General features: G+C 41.2%; 1 protein-coding gene across 2 annotated transcripts in view; it reads right to left on the bottom strand.

The window, feature by feature from the left end:
* Positions 1 to 4,226: 4,226 nt before the first annotated feature.
* The window catches only part of Dnai4 (dynein axonemal intermediate chain 4), a 77,314-nt gene continuing 63,598 nt past the window's right edge, over positions 4,227 to 17,942 (bottom strand). For both annotated transcript variants that reach the window (XM_038335457.1, XM_038335458.1), the window contains 2 exons: positions 9,931 to 10,087; positions 4,227 to 5,488 (listed from right to left, as the gene is read on the bottom strand). In XM_038335457.1, coding sequence (XP_038191385.1) covers positions 5,438 to 5,488; positions 9,931 to 10,087 — 208 coding nt within the window. In that variant the 3' untranslated portion in view covers positions 4,227 to 5,437. The remainder of the gene's footprint in view (positions 5,489 to 9,930; positions 10,088 to 17,942) is intronic.

Genomic DNA, 17,942 nt, shown 5'->3' with positions numbered 1-17,942 from the left:
TTCAAATGTTTTAAGAATTTAGGACTTTTCATGACTGTGAGACACTTCTGCTCCTGAAAGCACCAAGCTACTTCAAGAGGATGATGGGCATCGAAGAGGCTCCTTATGGAGTTGGTTAGCCATTTGGGCAAGAAACTGCTTTTTCCTGGACTGCTTGTTTGAACTGGACATGCAGTACCTGCAGAGATATGACTCCTGAACTTGCCCAAAGGTGAGACAATCCTTTGGGGTTCCTGCTTCATGAAAGAATCTGCTAGACATTCTTCAGGATACAGAAGAAAGTGACTGACAAACTGACAATATAGGCAGAACTGTCTTTGAAATTTCCTGCTTCATGGAAAAGTCTGCTGGATACGGGTCTGTAGGCTGAAGACAGATGCCCCAATGGCACAGAAGAACTTTGGGTGACTGTCCAGACAGCGAGATGTCTCTGTAAATTCTAGAGTTTACAATATACTTTCTGTTTACTTAGGTAATATTATATCCTTCTGGAGTCTTTGATGGAGTTGAAAATTTATACTTATAGTGTTCCTTAGTTATGATAAAAGATAGATATAAATATTGTAACTATAATTTTTACTTGATATATGTTTTGTTATATGTAATTTTACTATGTTAAAGTTAAAACCTTCCTTTTTATTTAGACAAAAAAAAAGGGGAGGTAATGTGGGATTCCCCTCTGTAGGCTGTGAATACCATTGGTTAATAAAGGAACTGCTTTGGGCCTATAGCATTGCTATAGAAGAACGGAGCTAGGCAGGGAAAACTAAACAATGCTGGGAGAAAGAAGGGCAGAGTCAGAGAGAAGCCATGCAGCCCCACCAGAGACGGACACCAGAACTTTAGGCAGTAAGCCACAGCCACTTGGCAATACGCAGTTTAGTAGAAATGGGTTAGTTTAGAATATGCATTAGCCAGAAATATGCTTAGGCTATTGGCTAAACGGTATTGCAAATAATATGGTTTCTGTGAGATTATTTCAGGGCTGAGAAGTTGGGAAACAAAGAAGTGGCCTTATTGCAACATTTTTTTCCAATTTTAAAAAAGAAACGGTCATTTTTCTAAGATTCATAACAATGTGTCAGGCTTAGTGGACATACTGCATTTTCTGTTCAGTCTAGGAACTGGTCTCATATAAATGTCAGGCTTTTAGTTTTACTACCCAAAGAGTTTGCCACATAAAAGCTAATATGCTAGTAAACGGTCTACAAGTTTCGAGGAAACTTGAAATAAAGTCCTGAACAAACAGATAGCAAAGCCTAAATGTTATAGGCTGAGGTCACCAGGAGGGCATGTATCTCCTGTAGGAGCAAGCACAGCAGACCACAAAGGCTAAAGATGTTCTCAGGAGACCAGGTTCTAAGTGATCAGAATGAGCCTTGCACCCTTCTCCTTGGATTTACACTGCATTAATGTAAATAAGATATATTACTTAATAAACCTTTTTTCTCCAATTGCTGGTGGAAACGCAATCACACAAAGTAATGGCAATATTCATCAAAAAAGAAAAAAAAGAAAAGAACCCCCCCAAAAGTGACCACGGATTTGTTATTACTTTTTATTGAAGGGGGAAATGGATTTTATTGTAATAAAATGGAAGAAAGCTGCAGCTATGCTCATGAACGTTCCAGATTGACTCTATGTTCTCTATAAATTATACAGTTCAAATGTTTTATCAACTCTGATCCTAAAGTATTTTCTTAGAGTTCTGAGGAAATTCAAGCTTTTGAACCATATTGTGATAAGGATCTGCAAGAAGAAAGTTATATTTCTCCATCCTTATATTCAAAAGGTATTTCTCACATTCCCAAAGTGGTGATCCCAGCACACAGTCCTTCTCTTTAAGAAGCTTACGGTCTGGCAGGGAAGGTGGCACTAAGCAAATGATCTTGCCAACTTTTACCATAACAGGCATGAATCCCAGTTTAGAAATACAGTTATCTACCCATGAAAGGAAAGAACTAACTTGGGTAAGCTGTCCTCTCGTCTTCACATAAAGTACCCTATTTACTGCACACCACAAAACAAAAACAAGTGCAAAAACAAATTTAAGAAGAAACTTAGTAATCTAAGAAATATAATGTTATTTTCTATATTTTGAAGCAGGCTTTTACTTTTGGGTCACCAACCAGCCCTCACTCCTGACATGGAGAATTATTAGTTTTGAATGCTTGACTTTAGCTTAGCTCTTTTAACTTAAATTAACCTGTTTCTCTTTATCTGCATTTTGCCTCAGGACTTTTTACCTTTTCTTTCTGTATATCTTACTTTCACTGCGTCTCTTTCTGTCGGTCTGGCAACTGCCTGGCTTCTTGCCCTGGGTGTGATCCTCGTTCTCTCCTCCTTCACTCATTCTTCCATTCTTTCTTCTGACCCTAGATTTTTCCTCCTATTTATTCTCTCTTCCTGGCAGCCCTACCTATCCCTCCTCTGCCTCACTATTGACTATCCAACTTTTTATTAGACCAATCAGGTGCCTTAGGCAAGCAAGGTGAAACAGATGCAACCCATCTTTACATAATTACATATACATCTTTACATCGTTAAACAAATGCAGCATAAACAAATGTAACACACCTTTACATAATTAAAATAATATTCTACAACAATATTTCAAATATTTTCTTTTTTTTTTTTTTTTTGGTTTTTCGAGACAGGGTTTCTCTGCAGCTTTAGAGCCTGTCCTGGAGCTAGCTCTTGTAGACCAGGCTGGTCTCGAACTCACAGAGATCCGCCTGCCTCTGCCTCCCGAGTGCTGGGATTAAAGGCGTGCGCCACCACCGCCCGGCTCAAATATTTTCTGATCCAGGTCACACTAAACGTGTATGAACCAAGTTGATGCCAGCACAATTTGCTTGCCCTCCCCTAGATATGACTGCAATTACTTTCTGTGTCAAGATCCTTCTCTCACCAGTACAGGGCTCCACAGTGGAGCTAGGAAGCTCCACTGGTTCTGAATGCTTCTGAATATCACTAGTTGAATGAAGAATGGTTTTCTTTTCTCTTTTTAAATGCATTTTTTATTGATTCTTTGGGAATTTCTCATCATGTACCCCAACCCCACTCAGTTCCCAGTCCCTCCATATCTACCCTTCACCCTTGTAGTGTCCACCTACCAAGGGAGAAAATAAGATAAAAAAATTTAATTTAAAATAAAACAAAACCAAAGATTAACAAACCTAAGGTCACCGTGGCCCTGGGTGGCAAGCAGGCCTTTCCTCATTGCCTTCCCCCCGCTTGGATCTGCTTCTCTCCACAGGACAGGAACCATTCTGCCCCTCCCCCAGACCCTACCATACATTTGCTCATCATACTGGCTGCTCAGAACCACAAACTAAACCAAAACAAAGACAAGCAGACCTGTCTGAGTTCAATCATTCAAGTTGCCAGTGAATGGTCTGGTTTACTGTCTTCCGTCTTCAATCCTCAGTCTTCCGGGAAACAGATACTTGTATTATAACAATTCTCTCTACTTATTTCAAATTTGTTAAGATAAATAAGCTGAGATGATGGATGTGAATGTGTTTTATGAACGATAAAGAACGTCAGTATGCATTATTACTAGCATATTAAGAACTAAACAGATTTACTATAAAATTCAAGATTTTCTTTCAAATAAACCCTTGGTACAAAGTGGCAAAGACTAAGTGTTCTACTTTGTCATTTGTAGCTTTAAGTGATTGCTTAGAAGTGAAGCAAATGACCATTAAACCTGATGTGCAGTCGTACAGCTGGGAATCCAATTGTCCTTTCCTAGATCAGCGGGAAGCACAGCTAGCTTAACAGACTCAGATAAACGTAGGGTTTGCATGAGAGCTGCCTCATGGAAAATGACCAGCCTAAGTGGTGAGTACTAGTGCTAAGGTTAGCATGGCCATCACCCTCTCTGTTCCCGGCTGCACACACATGTGCATTAAAGAGGAAAAGACTACTTTACATGGGCACAATTCTCATGCCATGGAGTCTACCATAAGGAAGTGAAGTTGGCCTAGAAAACAGGCAAAGAAATTCCCTAATACAAAGGAAAGTCAAAAGTCACCCCTAATCTACAGATGTGAGAGCATCATTTCCGTCCACGTGATAGAGGGAGAAAGTGAAGCAGAGGAGGTCCGGTTCCTTAGGTCAGTTCTCCAAAATGTCCACAATGATGTCTTTATTTTTCAGCCAGGTTTTATTAAACAAGAGAAAAAATATAAATTTTTAAAAACCATTACAATAAAAAGGAATACATTTTTCAACTAAATCATTTTTATTTTTTTCTTACTCAAAGTAACACAGTTTAATCTTCCAGATAGCCACAATGACTTAGACCAGCAGAAATCCATCTAATTTTTATGACCTGGCCTAAACTCAAGAGCCACCTAAAAATTGTCTTGCTTTTGTTTAATGCATGGTTCCCAAACTCTGGAGATGGTGAGGGGAGGGTTGCTTGTCGTCAGTTACGGACTCTTGTCGCCAGCATAGACATTCACGACCTCCAGAGCCTCTGTGAGCTTCACAAACCTTGTCTCCTTTCTCCACTCACAACACTTTACAGAGCAGGCTGCCATGCCCTATGGCCTCAGTTAATACCTGAAACTTGCTAAGGACCCACACGGGCCACCTCTTGGCAGTCTGTGCAGTCTGTGTCGGTGGATGGGTGTGGGGGTTCTCTACCCTTTCTACCCAGTCTCTCTCTAGACCTCTTTAGAAAACTCCCTGACACAATGTATAGGTCAGAGTACTTCTGTTTTCTTTCAGAGACAATGCAAGTCTGGGCTGAAACTTCACGACAGATGATTCAGGGCTTTCAGAGGAAGGGATGAGCGCGCCAGATGGGCGTCAGAGGGGCGCGCGTCAGATGAGCGCGCCCCTCTGACGAGGGAGTAGGACGCTGGCTGGCTGGCCAATGGGATGCTGATATTTGCTGTTCCATCCCATAGCTTGTCAAGTGGTCTGACAAAGCTCTCTAGTTGCAGGGCTCAGATTTAGGAGGACAGCAACGATGTCAGGTGTGAGAACTCACCGTGCTCATCGAAGTGGCCATGCAGCTGTAAATCCCAAAAGCAGAGCTTGGGAAGCAGGTTTGATAGTCGCTGGAATTTTATCTTCTAACAATTGAAGATTAAGTAATTCTAAAAATAGCTAAATTTTTTTAAAATATCACTTTTTAAGCTATTTAGACATTTTACGGGTATATGTATTTGCTAATAGATACTTCAAATATGACCAAGAAGTGTAGCCGAAATATCTTTAGAAAATTTTAAAAAATCCTGACAAAAACCTTAAGCTTATTTTATATTATAAACTAATCATGTTTCTGAAATAGAAGCTAATTTAATTTAAATGGAAGGTATAGACCCCATATTGCTCTCTTAAAACTAAAAATCTTATGGTATATAATTTTATTCCCTTTTCCTAAAGCAAGAACAAAATGCAACAAAATCCAAATGATGGATTATCCTGATTGGCTTGTCTTGGACCCACGCAGAATGTTTATTACATCTCCCTGAAAAGAAAAGAAAAACCCATAATTACAATACAATAAAATTCAATCTGAACAGTAAATCTGTCTTTAAAATGCCATTTGAAATTTGAAAGTTAGATATATACACATTTAATGGGCATCTAGTGAGACTGGAAAAGAGGAACAAACAGGGGGAGGTTTAAGTAATGACACTTGCTTCCTGGCATATACCTGCTTTCCCAGGAAAGGCTCTTTTAATGAAGTTTGACAAGCAATTTTACAAGGATTTGATGGAAGGGCAGTGTTAGCGCCTCCTGTTTGCCTTCGTGCCTAAGCCTGAGCTTGCTCCCCTGCATTCCTAGTTCTTTCCTGGCCTGTCAATGGTTGTCTTAGAGACAGGCTTCTTGATTTTCATGTGGGTTTGTACTAAAAAAACATAAGATGACTACAGACAAGAGGATAAAAAACAAAGATGAGGGGGAAGAACACAAGAGTTTAGAGTGAAAGATGAGAAGACCAAAGAGCCAAGTTCCCTCTACCAAAAGTGGAAAAGGAGCCTGAGAAAATTGGCATCTGAAGATTGTGGGAGATGGGAATGCCAACCACATCTAAACGCTAAAGACCAAGAAGCCTCTGTATGTCAGAAGTCAGTTTCAGTCCTCTGTCCTACACCGCACACACTGCCTTTAGTGCTTCCTCAGCCTACAGCATCCAAGTCCAATGTAACAATGTAATACTTGGCCATTTCTTACAGCATCCAATGCAACAACGTAACACCTGGCCATTTCTTACAGCATGCAATGCAACAATGTAACACCTGGCCATTTCTTACAGCATGCAATGCAACAAAATAGTGCCTGGCCGTTTCTTACAGCCTCCAATGTAACAACGTAATGCCTGGCCATTTTTAACCTTAATGTGCTTCCCAAAGCTGTCCTTCCTGCTTCTGTCTCTCACTTGGGTAAATGAAAGTGATCAGTCCTGCAGCTTGCTCTGTGATGTATCCTTGGTGCCTAAGACAGGCCCTGTCATATGGTGCACTCAGTAGGTATCTTATCAATCCAAGAGTGTCTTCAGTAACTTTCAACAGTACCCTATTACACACATCAGTGTTTTAAAGCTCCATTTTAAACATCCCACCTTTTAAAGACTATATATCCCAAAAGAGAAAATTATGGCAAATATCTGTATACCAAGCCATAGTAGTCAATGAAGTTTACAAGGGTAATCTCAACAGGCTAGTCATGAAAGAGATTTCTTCCTACAAGGCCCACTGCACTGACTTCCGCTAAATTCTAAACCATAACTCTTTAAAGCAAAACTTAAATGCCTAGTGGTTGACCTTTATCACATCAAGAGAAGTGTTGGTGCTTCCACGATCATGAAAGATAAGGGACGGAACATCCTATCAATAGTTAGCTATACTACAGAGTTATAATTGCAAGTCTAGACCAGGTAGGTCCCATGCTCATGTCACACAGGAACCTGGTATTTCTGTTAGTCATTAAGGAAGAAAAGCATTGCTTTGGCAATAATTCCTGTGTTTTCCTTGCTTCCTGTGGCTAATAAATATTTCTCTATTCTCTTAACATCCTGACTATACCTACTTTAGTTTTTCAGTTCTCAAGATGTGAGTCATGGCATTTGTTTACATTACCCTAACCAGAGTCCCTTTGCTGGGCCAGAGCTGGAGCCAACCGTTTGCCATGTATTATCTGATGACTATTGCCCCTGGACTCCTCCAGTAAACACCAAAATGTCAGAAATTATTCCACTTTAAACTCTCAGAATCTCAAAATCAAAATCCTTCTACTGGAAGGTCACAAACAGTAACTGGCAATGAGAGAAAGAACATGTGGTCCAAAAACCTGTACCAATCCATTGAACTCTGCTCTAGTACACTACACACAAGGGCTGCATGGTAGCTTTCTTTGTTTGCAAACTACATATCCACCCAAATCAACAAATACGGACTGGAAAGATGGCTCAGAGGGGAAGAACACTTGCTCTGCAAGCATGGGAACCTGAGTTCAAATCCCCAGAGCCTCATAAGAGGCTGGGCGCTGTCCTCTGAGTGCCTGCAACTGTGGGTGGGTGGAGACAGGAGGAGCCCTGGGAGCTGGTTATTTCCAGTCTAGATCCGGCTTCAGTGAGAGTAAGTCTCTCAGGTGACATGGCAGTGACAGAGCAAGACAACTAATGTCCTCCCCTAGTGCCTGCACAAACATAGAGGTATGCATGATGACACATACATGTAACACACACACACAAAATCAACAAAGCCCTCTTTGTCTTGTATTCTTTTTTTAATAAAAGAAACAATGTTGTAACAGGAAGGCTGCTTGTTGGTTCCCGGTCACCCAGCTAGTTTAGACCCAAAATAATCACACAGAAACTGTATTAATTAAATCACTGCTTGGCCAATTAGTTCTAGCTTCTTATTGGTTAACTCTTACACATTAATAACCCATTTCTAGTAATCTGTGTATCACCACATGGTTGTGGCTTACCAGCAAAGTTCCAAGCATCTGTCTCTGGCGGCTCCATGGCTTCCCTCTGACTCTGCCCTTCTTTCTCCAAGAATACAGTCTAGATTTCCCTGCCTAGTTCTGTTCTTCCCTGCCATAGGCTCAAAACAGTTCTTTATTCATTAACCAATAAAAGCAACACAGAAGGACCTCCCACACCAGAATGTTCCTACAAAAGTGCAATAAATAAATAAATATTTTTTAAAAATCATATTGAATGAGGTAACCCAAACCCAGAAAGACAAATACCATATGTACTCACTCATAAGTGACTCTTAGACATAAAACAAAGAAAACCAGCCTATAATTCACAGTCCCAGAGAACCTAGACAACCAAGAGGACCCTAAGAGAGACATACATGGATCTAATCTACATGGGAAGTAGAAAAAGACAAGATCTCCTGAGTAAATTGGGAGCTTGGGGATCATGGGAGAGGACAGAAGGGGAAGAGGGAGAAAGGGAAATGAAGGGAAAATACATATAATTCAATAAAAACAATAAAAAGAAAGCTGATTTAGGTAATGTTTAAGCATTTTATTTTGAAAAAAATCCTATCATCCCGTTTCCTAATATTAACGCCAGCTCTATTAGCTTTGATAGTGGCTTTTTGGATCCAGCTCTATTTTTCCCCTCTAGTACTGGAAATGGAAAACAGAAATTCACACGTGCTAAACATAAACTACTGTTCAGCTACAACCTCAGCCCCAACAAATTTAATTAGGAATGAAAAAATTGACTTAAAGAAAGGGTCTCCTTCCACCTCTCTCTATTTTCTGTTGTCATTCCTGGTGGTTTTTTAAGGACTTTACACATGCCAACTACTTTCGTGAAGTGATTTCAGTATCTGAGCCCCAAGGGCTTCACATCAAAATCTCCAGGGGAAAAATGGCTTATGGATTCATGTGGTTCTCCCAAGACATTTGCTACAAAATTTAGACTAAAACCCCCTTCTTGCTGGGGAAAAAAAAAAACCATTTGGATAAAATTTGTAAATGCTAATTTGTATTGAATGTGAAAACTAAATAAACTCCCATCATGCTGTGATTGGGTTGAGCTCTCTCATCTAAAAAAAAGAAAGAGAGAGAGAGAAAGTGAGAGAGAGAGAGAGGGAGGGAGGGAGGGAGGGAGGGAGGGAGGGAGGGAGGGAGGGAGGAAGGAAGGAAGGAAGGAAGGAAGGAAGGAAGGAAGGAAGGAAGGAAGGAAGGAAGAAACCTGGTACACATCTTTCCTATAAATGAAACCAAGAGCCCTCCAAACCTCTGACACACTCTTGGTTGAAACTAATAGAGAAAAATTTTGATGTCACTTGATATAATACCTTGATAAGAATTACTTCATTTTATTACTGGGGCTATAACTGCTTTCCAAAACTATGAAGGAGGGGTAAGTAGGCTATGCTCGCAGAAATAGCACTAAACCTTTTGACATTCTCATATTAGAATATTTACCAGATTATTATTTGAAATAACAAAAAACAAAGAAAAACTGAAAGTCTATCATAAAAATAATGTGCATTGAGGATACTGAGCTTTTTTTTTTTTTGTCAAAATTCGGCAACATAATGTCCACATTTGAATAGCCGCATAGGGTGAAGCACCGGAAACCGATTCTCACTTCCAGAACAGTAGACAATCTCTGAAGACACTTATTTCAGCCTCACCTACTGTCCAAGCCCTGGTTACACAGTAGGTACGGCATCAAGCTCTTCCAGACGGTGTTTAAGGTCATCTGCGGGGCCATCATATCCTCACTATTTATCGTCTATAACTAAGGAACTGGGACTGACTGAGGACAAGCTTGGACACCATGTACAGTAAAAGCAGAGACACTTGGGACCCCCTCATTACCACACACCTCCTATCTGTCACTTACTAAATGTACATCCATGACATGCTACGAAGTTACAAAACAACAGAGTCACAAAAGGACCTAAACATTTTGCATCCAAGTCTTACCCGGCCATTGTCCAAAGCAGCAGGCATATTTCTCAGTTCATAGACTGCAACCTGCCCATCGCTGTCTCCCACAAGAAGGCAATCTGTCTGCTTGGCAAAGAGAATGGTTGTGAACTTGATTCCAGGGTTAGCAACATTTACGATCAGAGGATCCAAACTGCAATGAAATAGTTTATCTGAAAATTTGTGTCACATGAAAATGGTGTTTTAAAAGATACAAACTGGCCAGGTGGGAAATCCTTTGTTTCACTGAGCTTGCTGGTGACAAAGCTGGGCCTTTTGTCTGAGATATCTGCCCAGCAAGGAGCCATTAGCCTGAAACAGAAGACCCAGCGGAGGGTGAGTGTGTTTCTGCAGACATTCTTCAACCCCCGAATCTTTCTGGTCATTCTGCAGGGGTTTCTCCCGCGCCTTCTGCCCTTCTCTTCCTACCCCATCCCAGCATCCCTAAAGCACCACTTCACTCCTTGGGGGCCACAAAACCGCCCTGCTTGGCCCTTTTGGGGCTTGGGCCTGGGAGCCTGCCCGGCTGGTCGTGAGGGGTGGGAAATCCTTTGTTTCACTCAGCTTGCTGGTGGCCTTTAGTCTGAGAAACCTGCCCAGCAAGGAGCCATTAGCCTGAAACAGAAGACCCAGCGGAGGGAAAGGGATGGGAGGCTGCCCTCCAGGCAGGTCTGAGGATTCCAGCAAGGGAGTGCAGGCTCCTTCAGACTGTGCTGCAAGGTTCGCTGTGTGATACTCCACCCCACCCTGCCCCCTTCTTTGCCCTTTTGTCCCTGAGGAGTCCCTCAGCAACCAGAAATCCCTGATTCAGTGCTGTGGAGTTCCATCTGGACGGGTGAGTGCGTGCTATCCTGGGGCAACTTGCCCTGAAAGAGAGCACAGCCCCCACCCCCCAGCGCCTGGTGCAGGGGTGTCTTCAGTACACACGTCCCTGCCTCTCCCAAGCCCTCCCTAGTATATTCAAGTGTACTGCTCCTCTACCAAGGCCATCCACCCAGAGGGGTGAGAGCCTGCCCTCCAGGCAGGTCTGAGGTTTCTGGCAAGGAAGTGCTGGCTCCTTCAGATTATGCTGCAAGGAATAGCTCCTGCTCCGGCACTAAGGAGATCCACCCAGATTCAGTCAAAGCAAAGATTGGACCAAGACACCAAGTTTCTCCTAGTTACATTTGAAGGAAGAGATGGACAGGCGCCAATGCAAGAACTACTCCAACAACCCGAAAGGCAACATGACATCACCAGAATCCAGGCATCCCGAAACAACAAGAATTGAACACCCTACTCCAGAAGAAATAGAAGAAATCGACCTTAAACAGTACTTTATGAAAATAATAGAGGACCTTAAACAGGAGGTAAAAAACTGCCATAAAGAAATGGAGATGACAAACAAAAAGGTAGACGAAATAAATAAATCTCTCAAAGATACCCAAGAAAAGCAAGAAAAACAAGAAAAAGCAATCAAGCAGGTAAGGGAAATAGTACAAGACCTGAAAAATGAAATGGAGGTAATGAAGAAAACACAATGCAAGGGAAGACTAGAAATGGAAATTCTGAGTAAACAAACAGAAACTACAGAGACAAGTATTACCAACAGAATACAAGAGATGGAAGAAAGAATCTTGGACTCTGAAGATACCATAGAGGAAATAAACTCACAGATTAAAGAACAAAACAAATCCAACAAATTCTTAACACAAAACATCCAGGAAATCTGGGACACCATGAAAAACCTAAGAATAATTGGGGTAGAAGAAGGAGAAGAATTACAACTCAAAGGCCCAGAAAATATATATTTAACAAAATTATAGAAGAAAATTTCCCCAACCTAAAGAAGGATATTCCTATGAAGGTACAAGAAGCCTACAGAACACCAAATAGATTGGATCAAAAGAAAACATCCCCACGCCATAAAATAATCAAAACACAAAACATACAGAATAAAGAACAGATATTAAGAGCTGCAAAGGAAAAAGGTCAAGTAACATATAAAGGGAAACCTATCAGAATTAGACCTGACTTCTCACTGGAAACCATGAAAGCCAGAAGGTCTTGGATAGATGCGCTACAGAAACTAAGGGAACATGGATGCAAGCCCAGACTACTATACCCGGCAAAGCTAGCATTCACCATTGATGGAGAAAACAAGATATTCCAGGACAAAAACAGATTTAAACAATACGTAGCCACAAATCCAGCCTTGCAGAAAGTAATAGAAGGAAAATCACAAACCAAGGAGTCCAACAATGCCCACAATAACTCAGACATCTAGCGACCCTTCACCAGCACAACTAGAAGAAGGGAAACACACAAACTCTACTACAAAAAAAAAATGACCAGAGTTAACAACCACTGGTCATTAATATCACTTAATATCAATGGACTCAATTCACCTATAAAAAGGCACAGGCTAAGAGATTGGATACGAAAACAGGATCCAACATTCTGCTGTTTACAAGAAACACACCTCAACCACAAAGACAGACACCTACTCAGAGTAAAGGGTTGGGAAAAGGTTTATCAAGCAAATGGACGGAAGAAACAAGCCAGTGTGGCCATACTAATTTCTAACAAGTTGACTTCAAACTAAAATCAATCAGAAGAGATAGAAAGGGACACTTTATACTCATAACAGGAAAAATCCTTCAGAATGAAGTCTCAATCCTGAATATCTATGCCCCTAATATAAAAGCTCCCACTTATGTAAAAGAAACATTACTAGAACTCAAGGCAGCCATCAAACCACACGCACTAATAGTAGGAGACTTCAACACTCCTCTCTCACCAATGGACAGGTCAATCAGACAGAAACCTAACAGAGAATTAAAAGACCTAATGGAGGTAATGAACCAAATGGACTTAACAGACATCTATAGAACATTCCACCCAAATAGGAAAGAATATACCTTCTTCTCTGCCGCTCATGGAACCTTTTCGAAAATTGACCATATACTTGGTAACAAAGCAAACTTCCACAGTTATAAAAAAATATTAGTAACCACCTGTGTCTTATCGGATCACCATGGATTAAAATTAGAATTCAACAACAATGATATCCCCAGAAAGCCTACAAACTCATGGAAACTGAACAGTCAACTACTGAACCACACCTGGGTCAAGGAAGAAATAAAGAAAGAAATTAAAGTCTTTCTTGAATTCAATGAAAACAAAGACACAACATACTCAAACCTATGGGACACAATGAAAGCAGTGCTAAGAGGAAAGTTCATAGCACTAAGTGCCCACTTAAAGAAAACAGAGAAAGCACTCATTGGAGACTTAACAGCACACCTGAAAGCTCTGGAAAAAAAAAAAAGAAGCAGACTCACCTAGGAGAAGTAGAAGACTGGAAATAATCAAACTGAGGGCAGAAATCAACAAAATGGAAACACAGAAAACAATCCAAAGAATCAATGAAACAAAAAGCTGGTTCTTGGAGAAAATCAACAAGATTGACAAACCCCTATCCAAACTAATCAAACGGCAGAGAGAGAACACGCAAATTAATAAGATCAGAAATGAAAAGGGGGACATAACCACAGACACAGAGGAAATTCAGAGAATCATTAGATCTTACTACAAAAGCCTGTATGCCACAAAATTGGAAAATGTAAAAGAAATGGACATTTTTTTTTAGATAAGTATCATATACCAAAGTTAAACCAGGACCAGGTGAACGATCTAAATAGTCCTGTTAGTCCCGAAGAATTAGAAACTGTTATCAAAAACCTCCCTACCAAAAAGAGCCCAGGACCAGATGGTTTCAATGCGGAATTCGACCAGAACTTCCAAGAAGACCTAATACCTATACTCCTTAAGGTATTTCATAATATAGGAACAGAACAGTCATTGCCAAATTCCTTTTATGAAGCTTCAGTTACCCTGATACCTAAACCACACAAAGACTCAACCAAGAAAGAGAATTACAGGCCAATCTCACTCGTGAACATCGATGCAAAAATTCTCAATAAAATACTGGCAAACCGAATCCAAGAACATATTAGAAAAATTATCCACTACGATCAAGTAGGCTTCATCCCAGAGATGCAGGGCTGGTTCAACATATGAAAATCTATCAATGTAATACATCATATAAATAAACTGAAAGAAAAAAAGCATATGATCATCTCATTAGATGTTGAAAAAGCATTTGACAAAATTCAGCACCTCTTTATGATAAAGGTCTTGGAGAGATTAGGGATACAAGAGTCATTCCTAAATATAATAAAGGCTATTTACAGCAAGCCGACAGCTAACATCAAATTAAATGGAGAGAAACTCAAGGCCATCCCACTAAATTCAGGAACATGACAAGGCTGTCCACTCTCTTTCAATATAGTGCTTGAAGTTCTAGCAATAGCAATAAGACAACATAAGGGGATCAAGGGGATTCAAATTGGAAAGGAAGAAGTTAAACTTTCGTTATTTGCAGATGATATAATAGTGTACATAAGCGACCCCAAAAACTCCACCAAAGAACTCCTACAGCTGATAAACGCCTTCAGTAAAGTGGCAGGATACAAGAACAACTCCAAAAAATCAGTTGCTCTCCTATACACAAAGGATAAGGAAGCAGAGAGGGAAATCAGAGAAGTATCACCTTTCACGATAGCCACAAATAGCATAAAATATCTTGGGGTAACTCTAACCAAGGAAGTGAAGGATTTATTTGACAAGAACTTTAAGTCTTTGAAGAAAGAGATTGAAGAGGATACCAGAAAATGGAAGGATCTCCCTTGCTCGTGGATTGGGAGGATCAACATAGTAAAAATGGCAAATCTGCCAAAAGCAATCTATAGATTCAGTGCAATCCCCATCAAGGTCCTAACAAAATTCTTCACGGATCTTGAGAGGACAATAATCAACTTTATATGGAAAAACAAGAAACCCAGGATAGCCAAAACAATCTTATACAATAAAGGTACTTCTGGAGGCATTACCATCCCTGACTTCAAACTCTATTACAGAGTTACAGTATTGAAAACAGCTTGGTACTGGCACAAAAACAGAGAAGTCGACCAATAGAATCGAATAGAAGACCTGGATCTTAACCCACAAACCTATGAACACCTGATTTTTGATAAAGGAGCCAAAAGTACACAATGGAAGAAAGAGGGCATCTTCAACAAATGGTGCTGGCATAACCTGATGTCAACCTGTAGAAGAATGAAAGTAGATCCATATCTATCAGCATGCACAAAACTCAAGTCCAAATGGATTAAAGACCTCAATATTAATCTGAACACACTGAGCTTGATAGAGGAGAAAGTGGGACATACTCTACAACAAATGGGCACAGGAGACCGTTTCCTATGTATAACCCCAGCAGCACAGACATTAAGGGCGACATTGAATAAATGGGACCTCCTAAAGCTGAGCAGCTTCTGTAAAGCAAAGGACATTGTCACTAAGACAAAAAGGCAGCCTACTGACTGGGAAAAGATCTTCACCAACCCTGCAACTGACAAAGGTCTGATCTCTAAAATATATAAGGAACTCAAGAGACTAGACTTTAAAATGCTAATTAACCCATTTAAAAAATGGGGCTCTGATCTGAACAGAGAATTCTCAACAGAAGTTCAAATGACTAAAAGACACTTAAGGTCATGCTCAACCTCCTTAGCTATCAGGGAAATGCAAATAACAACAACTTTGAGATACCATCTTACACCTGTCAGATTGGCTAAAATCAAAAACACCAATGATAACCTTTGCTGGAGAGGTTGTGGGGTAAGGGGTACACTCATCCATCGCTGGTGGGAATGCACACTTGTGCAACCACCTTGGAAAGCAGTGTGGCGGTTTCTCAGGAAATTCTGGATTAACCTACCCCAGGACCCAGCAATTCCACTCTTGGGAATTTACCCAAGAGATGCCCAATCATACTACAAAAGCATCTGTTCAACTATGTTCATAGCAGCATTATTTGTAATAGCCAGAACCTGGAAACAACCTAGATGCCCTTCAGTGGAAGAATGGATGAAGAAACTGTGGAATATATACATATTAGAATACTACTCAGCGATAAAAAACAATGACATCTTGAATTTTGCATGCAAATGGATGGAAATAGAAAACACTATTCTGAGTGAGGTAACCCAGACCCAAAAAGATGAACATGGGATGTACTCACTCATATTCGGTTTCTAGCCATAATTAAAGGACATTGAGCCTATAATTCGTGATCCTTGAGAAGATAATAAGAAGGTGAACCCAAAGAACAATATATAGTTATCCTCCTGGATACTGGAAGTAAACAAGATTGCCAGGCAAAAATTGGGAACTTGGGGTGGGGCGGGACAGGGGCAAGGGGAGATAGGGAGAGAAAAGCGTGAAGGGGAGCATGGGGAGAGCTCGGGGGAATGGGATGCTTGTGATATAAGAAGGGTGGATATGGGAGCAGGGAAGCCTGTATCTTAATTAAGGGAGCCATCTAAGGGTTTTCAGGAGACTTGACTCTAGAGGGGTTCCCAGGTATCCAGGGAGATGCCCCCAGCCAGTTCCTTGGGCAGCTGAGGAGAGGGAGCCGGAAAAGGCCAGTTCCTATAGCCATACTGATGAATTTCTTGCATATCACCATGGAGCCTTCACCTGGCGATGGATGGAGAAAATGACGGAGCCCCACATTGGAGCACCGGACTGAGCTCCCAAGGTCCTGATGAGGAGCAGAAGGAGGGAGAACATGAGAAAGATGGTCGGGACCGTGAGGGGGGCGTTCACCCATGGAGACGGTGGGACAGAGCTAGTGGGCGATCACCAAGACCAGTTGGAGTGGGACTGATGGAACATGCGACCAGGCCGGACTCTCTGGGTGTGGCCGATGGTAGAGGCTGGCTGGGGGGCCGAGGACAATGGCGATGGGATTGGATTCTGCTGCGTGGACGGGCTCTGTGTGGGCCTTGTTGGCTTGGTTGCTCACCTTCCTGGACCTGGGGGGAGTTGGGAGGACCTTGTACTTGGCATGGAGTGGGGAGCCCTGATGGCTCTTTGGCCTGGAGAGGGAGGAAGTGGGGGTGTGGGTGGAGGGGAGGGGAGGAGATGGAAATTTTTAATAAAAAAATGAGAAAAAAAAAGAACCATTAATGATGGGGAACATCAGCCAATCATATTCCGTTTAGGGTGTGTCCCCCTGGGGACACAAAAAACAGATAAAACATCCAGGTGCACTTGCCTCTGTCCCTTTTATTCCCTGCACTCCTGTATTGCTGGAACCTTGGTTTTGTAAGTTCCCTTTCTTCTGTTTATTAAAGCTAAATATTTTATATTAAAGAAAAAGATTCAAACTGAGGGAAGTTTGATTTTTAAAAAACATGTGACAAACCAAAAATCTTCTAAAAGTGTTTTCAAATTCAGAATAACGTTTGTTCCTAATCAAAAACTTCATCCCTTAAACAAGCAAATTACAACCAGGAAAATTTAATTCATAGCTGTAGCACAAATTTTAATTGGTCTTAAGAAATAAAAACCCAGAATCAGATATAAAGGTTAATGCTGAAGACTGGAGAAGCGGAGTAGCCAGCCACGAGAGATTTTAATTCTGCCAGTGCTGAAAGGGGCGATCCTGTCTCTAGGAAACCTCAGACTGTCTCCTCAGACTGCATCTGTCTCCACCAAACCTCAGACTGCACTGAGCTCCTGTCTGCTCAGTCATATCCCTTCCTGACTCCACCCCCCTAGTGCTGGGATTAAATGCATGGGACTCCCCAGTACTGGGATTAAAGGTGTGAGCCACCACTGCCTGGCTCTGTTTCTCTTTTAGACTGGATCAATTTTGTGTATCCCAGGGTGACCCTGAACTCACAGAGCTCCTTCTGCCTCTGTCTCCTGAGTGCTGGGATTGAATGTGTGCCATTCCCTGGCCTCTATGGTTAACTAGTGGCTTAGCTCTGCACTCTCATTTTCAGGCAAGCTTTACTTGTTAGATTACAAACAAAATACCACTACACCTAACTTAAATGTGAACAGATAAACAAGTTTTTGTGCTAGTTATTCATGTGTCAACTTAGTTATACTAT

This window comes from Arvicola amphibius, chromosome 6, assembly GCF_903992535.2.
Source record: "Arvicola amphibius chromosome 6, mArvAmp1.2, whole genome shotgun sequence".
Taxonomy (NCBI): domain Eukaryota; kingdom Metazoa; phylum Chordata; class Mammalia; order Rodentia; family Cricetidae; genus Arvicola; species Arvicola amphibius.
Note: the sequence above shows the minus strand (reverse complement) of the source record. Positions and strands in the feature narration are given on the sequence as shown.